Source organism: Stenella coeruleoalba (genome assembly GCF_951394435.1).
Source record: "Stenella coeruleoalba genome assembly, chromosome: 1".
NCBI classification, from domain to species: domain Eukaryota; kingdom Metazoa; phylum Chordata; class Mammalia; order Artiodactyla; family Delphinidae; genus Stenella; species Stenella coeruleoalba.
Window position 1 is genome coordinate 133,281,679 of NC_137169.1, and position 17,083 is coordinate 133,298,761.

Below are 17,083 nucleotides of genomic sequence, written 5' to 3' on the forward strand. Positions count from 1 at the left end.
CCTAAGTGATGTTACAGAGAGCCACCCAGACCTCTGCCAGTACAACAGGTGTATGGAAGGTACTGCTCCCAAATCCATCTCAGCACCAAGATTCTTTTTAAGAGTCTACCCTGAAGAAGAATCGAGCAGGAGAAGAAGTAGGATGGTTATGGGGGTAGAGAGTACTCCAGACTCCTAAAATCAAATCGTGCAGATGGCTGTGTATGTAAGACCGACCCATCCCAAGGGACTTAGCAGATCAAGTTGGCGGGAGGTTTTCACAAGGAAGCTCCACTTGCCTTTCCTTAATTCACAAGCTCTTTGCTTTGTGTTCTCTGTCTGCACTCTGACAAATAAATGCACGCTTACTGACACAGCTCTCGAAGAGCAAAGAAGCAGGTCAGAGTCGGCCCAGAATACTGCAAATAGCAGCACTGAAATCATTATCCAGCTTGATGAAGCCAGTTCTGCCAGGAGAGTGCTTCAGTCAGACTTCCCAGTGGGTGCTGAAGTTCAGGTGAAGTCAAGTACGTCCTCCAGAAACCTGGTGTTTTAGGAACTCTTAACTAGCAAACAGTCTCTGTGATTTGGCCAGAATTTTGATTGTCTGCTTGACACAAAGAGGTTGTTAATTTCTCACTGATGGTGGGTTTTTAATAGAGAAGAAAAGGAACATTGAGCCAAGGAAAGTGAAGCATAAAGATTTTCAATCACTTCTTCGTTTGCTTTAGTACCACCATTTCAAAGAAAATGAATCCATCAGTTTAGTAAAGATGTGGATTTTTAACTTATCAGTTATACAAGACTATATGATGTTTTCTGGGGGTGTCATGCACTTTTGTAACTGCATACCTTTTTATACCGTTCTCTAAGCCTCTTGCCTTTTACCTACCTTTTGGAAACTTATTCTTCAATACTCAACTGAAGTGGCCCCTCATCCATTTTTTTTTTTAATTTATTTATTTTTGGCTGCGTTGGGTCTTCATTGCTGTGTGCAGGCTTTCTCCAGCTGCAGCGAGCGGGGGCTACTCTTTCTTGCGGTGCACGGGCTTCTCACTGCGGTGGCTTGGGCTCTGGGCGTGCGGGCTTCAGTAGTTGTGGGGCGCGGGCTCAGTAGTTGTGGCACGCGGGCTCAGTAGTTGTGGCACACAGGCTTGGTTGCTCCGCTGCATGTGGGATCTTCCCAGACCAGGGCTTGAACCCATGTCCCCTGCATTGGTAGGCGGATGCTTAACCACTGTGCCACCAGGGAAATCTGCCCCTCATCCATTTGGCCGTCCTGAAGACCACTTCTCCAGGAAGAATTAAATGCACCATAACATACTGCTAGTGAATTTGTCACGCCACTTATTTCTGTTCTTCCTATTATTATAATGAGATCTTTGAATGTCTTTTCCCAATCTAGATTAAACAACTTTAACAGTAGCTTACATTTATCAACGTTTCACCAGATGCCTTATTTCATGTCATTCTTAAAGTACTTCATAAGGTAAATGCTGTTATTAGCCCTTTTTACAGGTAAAGAAACTGAGACACAGAAGGTACTTTTTCAAGATCAGTCTAGCAAGCTGCTGAGTAGGTTTCTAAGCCCAAGAAGTCTGACTACAGAAACTCTCCTAACCACTAAGCTTTAAATGACAGATTTTATATAAAAGAAAACTTTATCTCTACATAAGGATTCAAAAACAAAAGGCCACATTTTGAGGTGTAAAGCAGTAAAGGGGACAATCCAGTTATGGTGCAATATAATTATGCATTTCCTCCTGTGTTATCAAAATGCAGCAGCTTGGTTAACTCACCATCTGTATGACACTTAAACACAGAACATGCTTTATGGTAATTTCTCTCCTTGACTTGCATTTTGTCACTTTCTTTGAAATTAGGTCACAAACATACTTTTAAAACAGCCTTGAAGCAAGAGGTAGAACTTTCAGAAAATTAATTTCTTGATCAAAATATTTCCTGGGAACTTACATTAAATTCTAGGCATCTTCTTTTAAGAAAGATCCCACTGTCTGCCTTCTAAGACTTCAAATCTGAGATTTTTCTTCTCATTATCTCCATGTTGATGAGAAGGAAGTCAATCTTCAGTTATTTTTAATTGCATCACTTTATGTTTTTTTAATGTATGCATTGTGCAGTATAGGTTTTTACCAGATTTAGGTGTGTTGTTTCTCAGGAACTAATTTATGGTATTTCATTCATTTTTAATTTGCGCTCCTGGAAGATATAAAGCTCAAAAATGCTAGATATTTTATAAGACATTTAAGGTGAATATGCATGTCCGTACTAAAAATTAGGTGAGATTAAAGACTCAGAAATCTGTTTAATTCTACAGCAGAAGCATCTGCTTTCATTTGAAAGAGGAAAACATTTCTCTGTAAGTAGGAGCTACTTGCCAAATAATGACGTCGCCCTTGCTTATTGCCGAATGTTCTACTTCTTGCTTTGGTCTTATCTTGACATTGGTCAGTGTTTTTTCCTAAATTGTCATCTTCACAGCTGTGTTTAGCGATTATCTTTAAGAAATACACATGCAGAAATGAATTATATTTATACAAAAGTCGTTTCTCTTTTCAAAGTTTGCTACTGTAGTTAGGATTGTTGTAATACAAACAACAGTGAGCAAAATCTTCAGGCTTCCACTTCAGATTAGGGTAATTAAAGGAAAAAAAATATGTATCTCTTACATAATATAAATATGTATGTAATTGACATAATATAACTATGTATTATTTTTGTAAAGAATTATAGAAGTTCTCTAACTTTTAATAATTCTATTATTAATATTCCCTGCAAGAAAAAATGGAAAACTGCTGATGGTGTGAGTGTTTTCAGAATATTCTGAGCCAAGGTTTTTCTTAATTCAGTAGAAAACACTTTTATGCTCAAGGGTCTAATTTAGTTATTTTAATGTTTACTGTTATTGATGTTACAGATCAGTTCCTTTTCAGAAGAGATGAATATAGAAAAGATGTTTAATGATACAACATACAAATAACTAGGGGTTATTATTTAGACGTAGGATAAGGAAAGTATTGATTGAAATGAAAACAAAGAAGGACCTGACATCAAACAGGAATATATTGGGTATGTGAGGTTTTAATTCCAGAATTCTGACAGTGAGTTAAAATCTGTATATTTAAATTTAATGTTGAACAAAACAGACAGCAAGGAAGTGCTTTTATAGGAAGAAATGAATGAGTATGATGTTTTGTCAGTAGTATTGCTTATAGGAAAGAAATAAGTGACAATTTAGAAGGAAGCAGATGACTAACGTGCTACTGAATATTGCAACAAGCGATTCAGGATGTGAAATGATAATTGCAGAGTTTGTATTTCAAGTCAAATTTCTACATTATCTGTGGTGTGTTAAGTATAGAATCTGTTTTATGTCTTCAGAACAATTAAAAATATCTGTGACACCAGCGAAGTGCTCTTCTGTTTCCCAAGTTCAAAACTTTCATCGTGTATTGCTAATCACTCTTTTCTCTTATTCCTCATGGTGAATATTATATTTTTATTTTGATATAAAATGTATCCTGTTTCATGTTAAACTTTGGTTTCTCTTGACTGTGTTCTTCAATTTTTCTTCTACCACACAAATTGACTAGCAATGTCCTGTGACATACAATTACTCCATGAACTTTTATCTAAATGGCAATTTTGAATCACTGCAGCTTACATTCAGTTTTTTAGAACTCCTGCACAAGAAAAGGTCATACTTTCTTTCCAGAATGGGCTATTTTTCCTCAAGTCCACTGGTTTCACAGGTGTTGATCACGTGAAACTTGAATCCATCCCACATGGATTCCCTTTGTTTTCTTAATGTTCATTCAATTCACATTTTTCTGAATGCAGTTGGTTCAACATGTCAGACTTAGTCTAATGCTCTATTTCCATTCCCACCAACAGTGTAGGAAGGTTCCCTTTTTTTCCCACACCCTCTCCACTTAAGACATTTCTTCCTGTCTTTGTTTATGGAATGATTAGTAAATGTTATAGGTGTTAACATCTATCTATACACTTTACAACAACATAATAAGATTGCAAAATCATAGCTCATGATATTTTTCATATTTGTTACATTTTTACTGCAAATGTGTGTCATCCTGAATACCAAGGGTATGTATCTTCTGTTAGAATGGGTGACCCAAAGCTTTGAGAGATGGACAGAATAAGAAGATATAAGTGGGAAAAGGAGGAATTAAATAAAATCTCAGATTAGACATAGCAAAGTATTAGTTTTAAATATGAAAAAAACAACTTTACAATGCACAGATGAGTTTAAAATGCTTGTGAAAGTACATACTAAATCCTGGAAGCAATTTAGAATCCATGTGTGCAAATTATTGTGATAAGGCTTGAATCAAACTGATTTGCCCATAACAACTGCAACACAGTCATGTATTATAACAACATATTTTTATTTCTCTTAGATGATTTATATAGATAATTAAAACTAGTCTCAGAATGTTAATTCCAATAAAGGGCATTTCTTATTGTTTCTTATAGGGTACAGTTTGCAGATAGTCAACATTTGAAGCGTACAACTATCTTCTCTTCTTCGTCCTCTCTGTTTACTTGCTTATTCACTTTATCCTTATACCTGACACCCATTGTACACTCCCCACTCAACATAGGCAACCATGTCCGTGTGCTTAATACTGCATTTATTATTATTATTGTGTCTATTATGTTGTGTTCTTTTTCAAATGACTACTTGGTCCACAGACATTGAATATGCATAAATAGGACTATATGGCATAATTTAGTTATCTTTTTAAAAGTAATCAGGAGGGCTTCCCTGGTGGCGCAGTGGTTGAGAGTCCGCCTGCCGATGCAGGGGACACGGGTTCGTGCCCCGGTCCAGGAAGATCCCACATGCCGCGGAGCGGCTGGGCCCGTGAGCCATGGCCGCTGAGCCTGTGCGTCCGGAGCCTGTGCTCCGCAACGGGAGAGGCCACAACAGTGAGAGGCCCGTGTACCACAAAAAAAGAAAAAACTAATCAGGAAAATTCCCTGGTGGTCTAGTGGTTAGGGCATGGGTTTGATCCCTGGTCGGGGAACTAAGATCCCACATGCCGCGCAGCATGGCCAAAAAAAAAAAAAAAAAAAAAAATTCAGTTAAAAAAATTATAAAAACAAATCTAAGAAAGTAAAAGTAATTAATACATTTCTAAGATTATTCGTGTTCGTAGGTTTCTCTCTAATGTGTTGCTTCCAGCTGCCTCACAGTACCCCATGGGGCACATCCACCACGTTTACACATTTATTGTCCCATCTCTGTGAAAGAGCCTTCAAAGAATATCTGTTTACATTGTCCTCTAAACTATTAATATCTTGTGAAAATTTCCCCAGATGCGTGATCAGGAGCAGATTGTGTATATTTTATTTAACTAAGTAACTGAAGACTGCTCTCCAGCATGCTCTCAGCAGTGTGCCTTTCCCCAGCAAAGACTGAGGGCTTGTCCATGCCCAGCACTTGGCATTACACAGCTTTCCAGTGGAACTAAAGTGATGAGTTATTAGTGCTTTTATGTGCATTTCTCTGGTAACTATGATTTCAAGCACCTCATCTTCTATTTGTCAGCTTGTTTGGTTTTCTCTGCTGGAAAGGGTCTGACATGTCCTTTGTTTATTTTTGCTTCAGGATTGCAAAGGGTTTTTTTGTTGTTTTTGGTTGATTATCAAATTTATTGGTAATTTTTTGCTTCTTGGGTTATGCTTTGAAAGTATTATTTAAGAAGCTCTTTTTTTTTTCTCGGTCATAGTAATTTTCCAACATTTCTTTTGCTGAACATTTATTTGACATTGAGGTCTTTAGTCTGCCTAGATTTCCCATTTTTGTATGGTCTTAGGTAGGGATCCAGTTTTATATGCGTCCATATAGTCAGTCTATTTTCCCACACCAAACAATCCTTCCTTTTTTTGTTGATTTGTGGAGTACCCTATTGACAGGGTGTCTGTATATATATCTGTCTGTGAGGTCTCCATATTGGTCTATTGGTCTATTTGTCTTTCTTTGCACCAATGGCTTTTGAATCAGTCAGGGCAGGCTATATTATGCTGGGGTAATAAACAACTTGAAAACATCGGTCACTTAGAACTACAAAAGTTTATTTCTTACCCATGCTACAGATCCATGGCAGGTCTTCAAGGTGCTCCAATCATTAGCTTCTCAGGAATACTGGCTTTTGCAGGAGCCTGTAACTTAGGCATTGCTATTCATGAGCCAGAAGAAAAGACAGACTAGAGGTTTTTATGTTGATAATTAAATAAATGCTCCAGTCCAGAAGTGACATAGCTAACTTTGGCTTGTAATTTATCATCCAAAACAGGGGTCCAGGAAGTAACATTCAGAACTATCCAGAAATATTATATCTTGGTCATAATTTCTGAGTATCAAATTCTCTTATTTACACATTCTTAATATACATCTTCTTTATTCTCTCCCTTCCAAACAGAGGGCTACCTAGTCCAGTTTTTAAAAATTATTTATTCGTGTTACTTCATATCTCCAAATATCTCCAAATTGCTCTCCAGTTTGCCTTTCCTGACCACCTCTGTCTCCAGTTCATCACTTACATTATTACTGATGTAATTGTTCTGAATTCAATACTGATATTTTCAATAACCAGCTCAAAGTCTGTGACTTTCTCTCACTGCCATTTGGCATGGCATTGGTGGCCTTTCCTCTGCTTGCTTTTTTCTTTCTTAAATTATCCTCCAGCCACACTGTAAGTTTTGTGTTTACGCAAAGCACTTTATACCTCTCTGTCTATGTTCAGTAGCTTTTTATCCTTCTGTGCCCTTCTCTCATTTGCCACCTCTTAAATTTTAGGATTCCCTTCATATTCTAATACCTCAGTCTTATTTTTATCAAAGCAATCATGGTGCCTTTTGCCCTTATTAGCTTATAGATCCACACAAGTCTAATATAAGTGTCTTGAAGAAGCATGTTACATGGGATCTGTCTTTAGATTACTCTGTCTAACATGTGCTTAGCATTCACTGATTTTTTTTGAAGTCATGAATGCATAAAAGAATAAGCAAATAAAATATACTAGTGATCATCAATTATGAATTTCTACAAGGTTCAGTTCTGGGATTTAACAAGAGTTATTTTGATTCTTGAGCACCTCTGAAATTTTAGGACATGTTGAGAGGTTTATCCACCTAGATTGGGCTGCCATGATTGATAAGTTGCCCTGGCTGTGCAGAAGAAAGGCTTTAGCAAAGAGTTGCTGGAAAGGTTCTATGGCTATTACAGCAATGGTTAAGTAGAATTCCTATGTTAGGTAACAAGTATCGGCCATTCTTCCTGTACATCACTTGGAATTTGACATCTAGACAATTCAGAAATTTTACCTCTAGTATAAATGTATAAATAAAAACAGTATGATTACATATATATGTACAAACATGCTGACATTATATATCACATGATGTAGTTAGAAAATAAACATCCGTAAGATAAGTTTCCAGTGAGTTTAGTTAGATGACCCTAAGGGCAGGTGTTCTAGCCGTGCTACAGATATTTTGCATCTAGGAAAATGCATTATAAACAAACTGTCAAATATAGCTTCTTCCAAAGGATACACAATCCCAAGGAGCCATTGATTTGCACATTGCTTAGCAACATAATCATAACATTTCTAAAATCTAGACACTGAGGATGCAAAAGATATAACCCTGTGGTTGGTTTCATGCCCTGTTGTGAGGTGTGGAGACATTTTTTCTGTTATATGCAATGAGCAACTTAAAAAATACAGTCCAAGTAACTTATTTTATGTAGTTTTTCTGAGGAGCATATTTTTTTAAATAGTTTTGAGAGTTTCCTGCATTCTGTATCTCTTATTAGATTTGCTATGACCCCATGGTGAGAGGAATGACTAAAATCTGGGGGGAAATAATTAGAATTTAAAGTGTCTTTGACATATTTGAGAAATGGTGAGTAGTAATGCTTTGTGTTACCTTCATTCTCCAATATATTGCTTGATCTGACTGCTAAAAACAGAATACAGAAAATTCATTTGAATTTCAGCAAGAGTAATTTGGATCAAGAATAAGAAAACTCTTTCTGGTTCAAAGAGAAGTTAGACATGAAAGTGGATTACTGATGAAAGCTGTATTTTCCCATTCACTGAAAATCATTAAATATGGACAAACCATGATTTGAACCAAAAAGTTAAGGTATAGATATTGGAGTAAAATCGATGGTCAAACTCTAAATGACTGTTTCCTCTTTTGCCTGCTTTATATATCAATATTTTCTTTTATTAACTTTAGACAAATAAATGAATACATAGTCTATCTATATGCCATAATTATTTTAATAAAATCATAGAGTTGTTGTTTATTGTAAATTAGAAGTTTTTGGTGAAGTGGTTTAGGTGAAATTTCCAGACAACCTACATGACAGTGACAAACCAAGCAATCAGTCTTCTCTCTTGGGCATTTTAAATGTAAAGCACAGAGTTCTTTTAGGGAAAGAAGTTGACTGATGACACTCTATAGTAGAGAATTTGGCCTTGTCCAAATAGAGGTCTACACTTTGCCCTTTGGCTTCTAAGAGGTGACCTATGTCATACATGAGCCACGTGCCTTTGTTTGGGTGAGGACTGACCACATCCAGTAAACACAGAGTAGGGGCTGGCCACGCCAGAAAGACCAACACGTGATTTTGGATAGGAGCTTTGGGTCATGCAGTATCAGTGGACCCAGAGACTGAGTTCAGTTATGTGGGCAATCAGTCCATTAATCAATCATGTCTACGTGATCAATCTCCAATAAAAACTCTGGATATCAAGACTCAGGTGAACATTGTTGGTTTGCAGCACTCGTGGCATATTGCCACGAGTCTGGGAGGGTAATGCTGCCTGAGGACAACAGAAGCTTCAGATTTGGAATGCTCTCAGATTCTGCACCGTGCATCTCTCCCTGTGGCTGATTCCTATTTGTATCCTTTCCCTGTCATAAACCATAGTCGTGCATATAATGCCTTTGAGTGAGTTCTGTAAACCCTTCTAGTGAATTATTGAACATGAGCATGGTTTGGGGAAACCCCCAAACCTGTCAGAAATGAGAGCAGTCTTAGTACTGTGCCTTCAAACTTTGCATTTTGGCCAGCTCTGGGTAGACCTGTAAAGAATTATTTCAATCTAAATTTCAAGAAAACAGAGCTTTCTAGAGAAAGGTAGAATATAGACTTGAAGGAGAAAATAATTGCCCTTTAACCTCTTTATAATCATACAAACAGAAAGGCCTAGCAGCTTCCATACAATTGTGGAATAATGTCATTTTGGTCCTTTTTCTACTTTAAGTGAAACTAAGTAACATTCCTAATCACTGCTAGTATTGTTCATTAAGTTAGGGTGCAGGAAAAAATAATATGAAAGTAAGTTGCTACAGTTTCCTCTTCTGTAGGTGGTTATGAAATCAAAGTAATCCATTTACTTAGTAAATGGATTAGAACACCACCCACAAAAGTGGATTCTAATATTTTCACAATTAAAAAGGCCCATCAAACATTGTGTGTCATCTTAAATGGTAAAATGGTATACTGTACAAAGTACTAACCACTCTGCTAATTGCTCTACATAGACTACGAGTTTATCATTAAACGAACCCTGTGAGGTAGAATGCTAATTTTATTCCCCTTTAGAGGTGAGAAAATTGAGAAAAGCAAAAGTTAAGTTACTTGTTTATTGACCCAACATGCCATATTGAAAACTTATAAGCAACTAAAAACATTTTTAGATGGTGTTTGAAGGCAGTAAAACATCTTTTTAAAAATTTTTATTTTACTTTTTTATTTTTTTGCGGTACGCGGGCCTCACACTGTTGTGGTCTCTCCTGTTGTGGAGCGCAGGCTCAGCGGCCATGGCTCACAGGCCCAGCCGCTCTGCGGCAAGTGGGATCTTCCCGGACTGGGGCACGAACCCCCGTCCCCTGAATTGGCAGGCGGACTCTCAACCACTGTGCCACCAGGGAAGCCCTAAATTGTTATTTTATATTGGAGTATAGTTGATTAACAATGTAGTGTTATTTTCAGGTGTACAGTAAAGTGATTGAGTTATACATATACAAGTATCTATTCTTTTTCAAATTCTTTTCCCGTTTAGGTTACTACAGATTATTGAGCAGAGTTCCCTGTGTTATACAGTAGGTCCTTGTTGGTTATCCATTTAAAATATACTAGTGTGTACATGCAATCCCAAACTCCCAATCTATCCCTGCTCCCTATCCTTCCCCCCGGTAACCATAAATTCCTTCTCTAAGTCTCTGAGTCTATTTCTGTTTTGTAAATAGGATCATTTGTATCATTTTTTTTTTAGATTCCACAGATAAGTGATATCACATGATATTTGTCTTTCTCTGTCTGACTTACTTCACTTAGTATGATCATCTCCAGGTCCATCCATGTAGCTGCAAATGGCATTATTTCATTCTTTTTAGTGGCTGAGTAATAATTCCATTGTATATATGTACCACATCCTCTTTATCCATTCATCTGTCGGTGGACATTTAGGTTGCCTCTTTAATCCTGCAAATGTAATCGTACAATTAAAAATGAGCATTGGGCAATTTCCTAACTAGAAATAAGAAATAAGGGGCTAGAATAAGGATATAGTTATGTCACACCAGAGTGTCTTTTTTTTTGGCCACACCACACAGCTTGCAGAATCTCAGTTCCCCGACCAGTAATCGAACCTGGGCCACAGCAGTGAAAGCCCAGAATCCTAACCACTGGGCCAACAGGAAACTCCCCACACCAGAGTGTCTTGGTGCCTGAAGACCAAGACTCACCAGTGAGAATCACACAGAATCAAAAAGAAAGAGAAATTAAAAATGCTCAAGAACTAACTCTTTTCTTAGTCATCTATATTTAAAAATGAATTTTTAAAATAAATTTACCTTTCAAATCTGTTTCTCCTTAAAAATGTCATTGCATATTTTATATATGTTTTAATATATTTTTATGTCTCCTTTATGTGTTCTGCATGGAACTTTATTCCATCATTTGAAGAAACCAGAACACACGAGAAATAAAATGAATAAAAATAGTATAAAGAAAGTAATGAGGTTAACACAATAAATCATGCTTTTGAGGTCTTGTCAGATGTTGTCTATAAATGCCTCTGAGGGTGCTCCCCAAACACCATGATACAGTAAGGTTAGGACGCTACATACCAACTTCATTTGTAAACCTGACAGAGAAAATTTAAAAAGATATAACTAGGAAAAAAAAAGTCATGACAAAAAATGTAATAACAGAGAGATTTTCAGAACTTAAGATAATCATGGGTATTCCACAGTACAAAGTTGTGGCAGGAAAGGGCTGCATCCCCCTCCCTTGTGTCTAAATCTTAACCTATGAATTGTTCTTAAAGTGAAGTTTGTTGGCTCTGGATCAACGTAAAGGTAAAGGTCCAGCTTCTGCTACTTCTTCCTTCCTCTTCCACTGGCTTGATACAGACAAGCTTGATAATTTTGGAAGTCATGTGTTGAGACTAGCAGAACCATAAGGTAGAGGGATTCTAATACCTGAATCAACACTTGGATGAGAACTGATCAGGCTTATTTGTTTAATAATTAATGTGAACAAAAAATAAACTTTTATCGTGTTCAAACAATTATATATTATAAGGTAGGGTAAGCCTAATTAATACACCTTTTGAAGACAACATCCATCAACGTGCAGTCCATGGAACATTATTTCCATATAACATAGCATTGTTTATTCATTCATTTGATCGTTCATTTACTTATTTGTTAAATTTGTATTATTAGGTGTCTCATTACTTTCCAGGGGTTTGAGGCAACAATAGAAAATTAAAAAAGTAAATATGATTATTTCAGATAGATTTAAATGTATTGAAAGAGTATGTCAAGAATATATAAAGCAGTATTTTTTTTAAATTATAAATAGTATTAGGGGATACATTATAATTATTGATCTCATAAAACCTCTGTGAGAATTGTAATTAAAACTGGAGATTGAAGAAAGATACATGCACCCTTATGTTCACAGCAGCACTATTTACAGTAGCCAAAACATGGAAACAACCTAAATGTCCATCGATAGATGAATGGATAAAGAAGATACGATACATATATATAATGGAATACTACTCAGCCATAAAAAAGAATGAAATAATGCCATTTGCAGCAACATGGATGCAACTAGAGATTCTCATACTAACGGAAGTCAGAAAGAGAAACACAAATACCATATGATATCACTTATATGTGGAATCTAAAATATGACACAAATGAACCTATCTACAAAACAGAAACAGACTCACAGACATAGAAAATGGACTTGTGGTTGCCAAGGGGGAGGGAAGGACGGGGAGTTTGGGATTAGCAGATGTAAACTATTATATATAGAATGGATAAACAGCAAGGTCCTACTGTATAGCACAGGGAAGTATATTCAATATCCTGTGATAAACCATAATGGAAAAGAAGATTTAAAAAAAGAATGTCTATATGTGTATAACTGAGTCACTTCGCTGTACAGCAGAGATTGGCACTACATTATAAATCAACTATACTTCAATAAAAAGTAAATAAAATTAAAAAAAACTGGAGATTGAAAAAGACTGAGGCAAGTAGATACCTAGGCAACAGTTCTCCAGGAAAAGGAACTAATATGTGAGGCAGCCCTATGGGAGTTTCTTTAATAGCAAGGAGTTACTCAATTCTGGCTAAAATTGAAATGCAGATAAAAAAATATGATTTCAAATTTTTCATGCAGTTCATATTTTTTTTCCACAAAGGAAGTTTAAAGAAGTAATATTTTTGAATAATGTTAGATAAAAAATATTTTGCTATAAAACAATCCCTTAGCTTTACTTCAATTTTATATGGTAAACATAAGTTTAAAAATTCGTAGTTTGTATAACAATTGCAAATTTAATTGAACCCATTCAAGTAATGCACATTTTCTTATATTTTTCTGTATTAATTTTGACTTTTCTATACTTGTGTAATGTGCTTCTCTTATTTTTACATAGCTAAATTCATTCTAAAATAAGATAAAATAAAAATTTAGAGACTCAGCTTTACCTGGTGTGAAGGTTAATTTTATGTCAACTCGGCTAGGCTATGGTGCACAGTTGTTTGGTCAAACACCAGTCTAGGTGTTGCTGTGAAGACATTTGTTAAATGTGATTGACATCTAAATCATAGACTTTGAGTAAAGCAGATTACCTTCCATAAAGTGGGAGGGCTTCACACCATCTATGGAAAGCTTTAAGAGAAAAGACTGAGGTCCCCTGAAGGGGAAGGAATTCTGCCTCCATGTTGTCTTGGACTTGAGACTACAACACAGACTGCTGCAGGAATTTCCAGTCTGCTGGCCTTCCCTGTGGGTTTTGGACATGCCAGCCCCACAATCACATGAGCCAGTTTCTTAAAATTAATATTTTCTCTCCCTCTCTCTCTCTCCCCCAATATGCTATTGGTTCAGTTTCTCTGAAGAAACCCGACTACTACTAATACATTTGACTATAAAGTATCTGCCTCATTGTGAAATTTGACTTTTGTTAGATCAACCCAAGATCAAATACATCTCAGGGCAGAAAATTCTTTACTATTGCATTAAGAATTCTGAAACACAAAACGCCAAAACAGGTTCTATGGTGGTTATAGGAATTAATGAATCATTGCATAGTAACTGTGAAAAAAAAAGATTCAAAGAATATGAGATTGAAAAGCACTGCTTAAAAAAATACACAAGCATCTATTTAATGCCTTCTAGTCTAGCAAATATTTATAAGGATGATTTACTCTTTCAAATGAAGAGTTTCTACATATTGCAATTATAATATTAAGATTATTATTTTAAAGTTTATTTTTATTTCTATACATATTTTTCCCATTAAATAACCCACTAGATTGTGTTATGAATCCTGAGATCAAAAGATATGTCAAGGATTTATCACATAAACCTGAGAACTTTGCACTTCTTACTTTTTTCACAGCTACTCAGAATGATCATCTGTGGGTTGAAGCTGCTGCATATATGAAATGAATGAATGCTCTTTGAGGAATGCAAAGCAGAATTCTTTGTTCTAGTGGTGTAGGAATTGTGCTGACAGTAAAATATTTATAAGGTAATTTTAAGTTAGATGTACTTGATAAATGCTTTGTGATGATAAAATTCACTTGATTATAAAGAAATATTTTTATTGAAACATAGTTCTTTTACAATGTTGTATTAATTACTGCTGTCCAGCAAAATGATTCAGTTATACACACACACATATATATATATATTTTATATATTTTTTATATTGTTTTCCATTATGGTTTATCATAGGATATTGAATATAGTTCTCTGTGCTATACAGTAGGACTTTGTTGTTTATCCATTCTACATATAAAAGTTTACATCTGCTAAGCCCAACTTCCCACTCCATCCCTCCTCCAACCCCGTCCCCCTTGGCAACCACCAGTCTGTTCTCTGTGGCTGTGATTCTGTTTCTGTTTCATAGATAGGTTCATTTGTGTCATATTTTAGATTCCACATATAAGTGATATCATATGGTATTTGTCTTTCTCTTCCTGACTTATTTCACTGACTATTATAATCTCTAGTTGCATAAAGAAATATTTTAGACTTTGAAAATGATGATAGCATGTTGAAGAGACATCATAAGTTCTTTAACAGCTGATGAGTTAGATGGGCCTCTGTGAGGCTCCTGGGCTCATGGGTGTGTTCCAAGAGTGAGCTTCCTGAGAAAGCAAGGTGAAAGTACTGCTCAGACAAATGTATGGACACCAAGGCGGGGAAAGAGGAGGTAGGATGAATTGGGAGATTGTGATTGACATATATACACTACTATGTATAAAATAGATAACTAGTGAGAACCTACTGTATAGCACAGGGAACTCTACTCAGTGCTCTGTGGTAACCTAGATAGGAAGGAAATCCAGAAAAGAGGGGATATATGTATATGTATGGCTGATTCACTTTGCTGTACAGCAGAAACTAGTATAAATTGTAAAGCAACTATATTCCAATTAAAAAAAAAAAAGAAAGTACCTCTCAGTACGATGATCTATCTGCCTCTGAAATAATATAGCACCATCACCCCCACACTCTGTTGCTTGAAGTTGTCTCAGGTGTCTTCCCAGATTCAAGACATGAGGGTGAAGAATAAATCCCAGTACTTGATGTGAGGCATGTCTGAATCAAGAGTCACCTTGTGAGATCATGTAGAATGGGAGTGATCATTGTGGTCATCTTTAGAAAATATAATCTGTTGCAGGGATATAGTAGAGACATTAAAACTTCCATAGTTGTGGGAAGAATTCAGATAGTGAAGTTCTGAACATGAGAACTAGATGATCAGAGTTGCCATTGACTTAGTCAATCTGAGAAGCCCAGTGTTGGTGTTGCCGATTTGGGACAGTCTACGGGAAGCTATGGTGACTGCTGTTACACTACCCGGCATTTAGTGATGGGGCCGTGCTGCTCTTATTCTGCAGGGCTGGCAGTCCACAGCCAGCACTGTGTACAGAGCAGAGGGAGAGAGGACCAGCTGGGACGTGGGGAGCAGCCCTGCGGCTGTTTGTCATGTCGTGTCATGAATCTAACCATGATAACCTTCAAGCAGTCATGGCATCTGCCTTCCTTCCATCTCTAAAATATTGTACCATTTACTTTTGTAAGTTATGAGAAATATAGTTCCCTCTTAACAAATTTGCCACTATGCAAAGCACCCTACTGAACCTAATGTGATCCGCTGAGAAGAAGGTAACATAGGTGGAGTGCGCACATTTCAACAGGCCCCTGAACAAACTTTGTTCTCAAGCTGCTCTAGTTGAGCACAGTTTTGTTTTTGTTTTTTTTTTTTGATTTTGACGCATTGTCTTATTTTATTCAAATAGCAGTCTGCTCACACATGGTCCAAGAACACCCAAATAACAAAGCAAAGATTGGTCTTCAAACATAGTAGCCAATGATGCCACGCTTGTCTATGATCTCGCCAACATAAAACCACATCCACACCTCAGTGGCCACCAAACCACTCAGTAAAGCTTCCTTAACTGTAAGCTGTTTGAAGCTACCAGTTTGAGCACTATTGATAATTTTTTTCAAGATCTGAATAGCTGTAGGGATCTCAGCAGGGGTTGGAGGAACCAGCTCAACCTTGGCATAGTGCCAAAATGTGGCCAATCGAGGCTTCGAGTGAGTCACAGCAGCGCTGACCAGCGCCGGGGCCTTCTCCGCGAGGTTACGGGCAAACTGGGCCATGGTTCTAGGACGGAAAGCCCCTCGCGCCGACTGGCCGGCTGAATGACACCTCTCCTTTCTTACTGTTGATAGATATGCCCACAAGCAATTTTGCAATATTTTAAAAAAATAATCGAAGAGACTTCCCTGGTGGCGCAGTGGTTAAGAATCTGCCTGCCAATGCAGGGGACACGGGTTCGAACCCTGGTCGGGGAAGATCCCACATGCCGTGGAGCAACTAAGCCCATGCACCAAAACTACTGAGCCCGCGTGCCACAACTATGGAAGCCTACGCACCTAGAGCCTGTGCTCCACAGCAAGAGAAGCCACCTCAATGAGTAGTCCATGCACCTCAATGAAGAGTAGCCCCAGCTTGCCCCAGTCGAGTATACCCAACTAGAGAAAGCCCGCATGCAGCAATGAAGACCCAACACAGCCAAAAATAAATAAATAAATAAAATAGTAATCTCTGAGTTTAACCTTGGAATTCCTGAGAATAATGAGGGTCATTGAAAATAGATCACAAATTAGTGCTGAAATGTAAAGATTCTGAGCTTGTTATTTAGTTTCAAGGTGTCTTAAACTTTATGTAAATGAAAGAAGAATCATTGTCCAATATATCAACACATATTTTTGGTCTCTTACTCTGTGCCCAGTATGCAAAAAAGGGTACAAAAACAGAAGGCATGACATTTGTCTTAAAATTACTTACATGGTTTACAAGGAGACAGAATAGACACAAATGGGAGATTCAGATGATGATAAATAGGTTACCATTAAAAGCTAATACGTATGTTACAGATATCAATGTAATAAAAATTTCAAAAAGAAATTTTTGTTAAGGACACATTA

General features: G+C 36.9%; 1 protein-coding gene across 1 annotated transcript; it reads right to left on the minus strand.

The window, feature by feature from the left end:
- Positions 1-15,880: 15,880 nt before the first annotated feature.
- LOC307191148 (ATP synthase subunit g, mitochondrial-like) lies at positions 15,881-16,364 on the minus strand. The gene has a single exon (XM_079930935.1). The coding sequence runs from the start codon at positions 16,250-16,252 to the stop codon at positions 15,941-15,943; it is 312 nt and encodes a 103-aa protein (XP_079787061.1). The 5' UTR covers positions 16,253-16,364; the 3' UTR covers positions 15,881-15,940.
- Between the last annotated feature and the right edge of the window lie 719 nt (positions 16,365-17,083).

What these genes read in the sequence shown, in the direction of transcription:
- LOC307191148 (XM_079930935.1), bottom strand. Translation starts at nt 16,252, where the DNA reads ATGGCCCAGTTTGCCCGTAACCTCGCGGAGAAGGCCCCGGCGCTGGTC.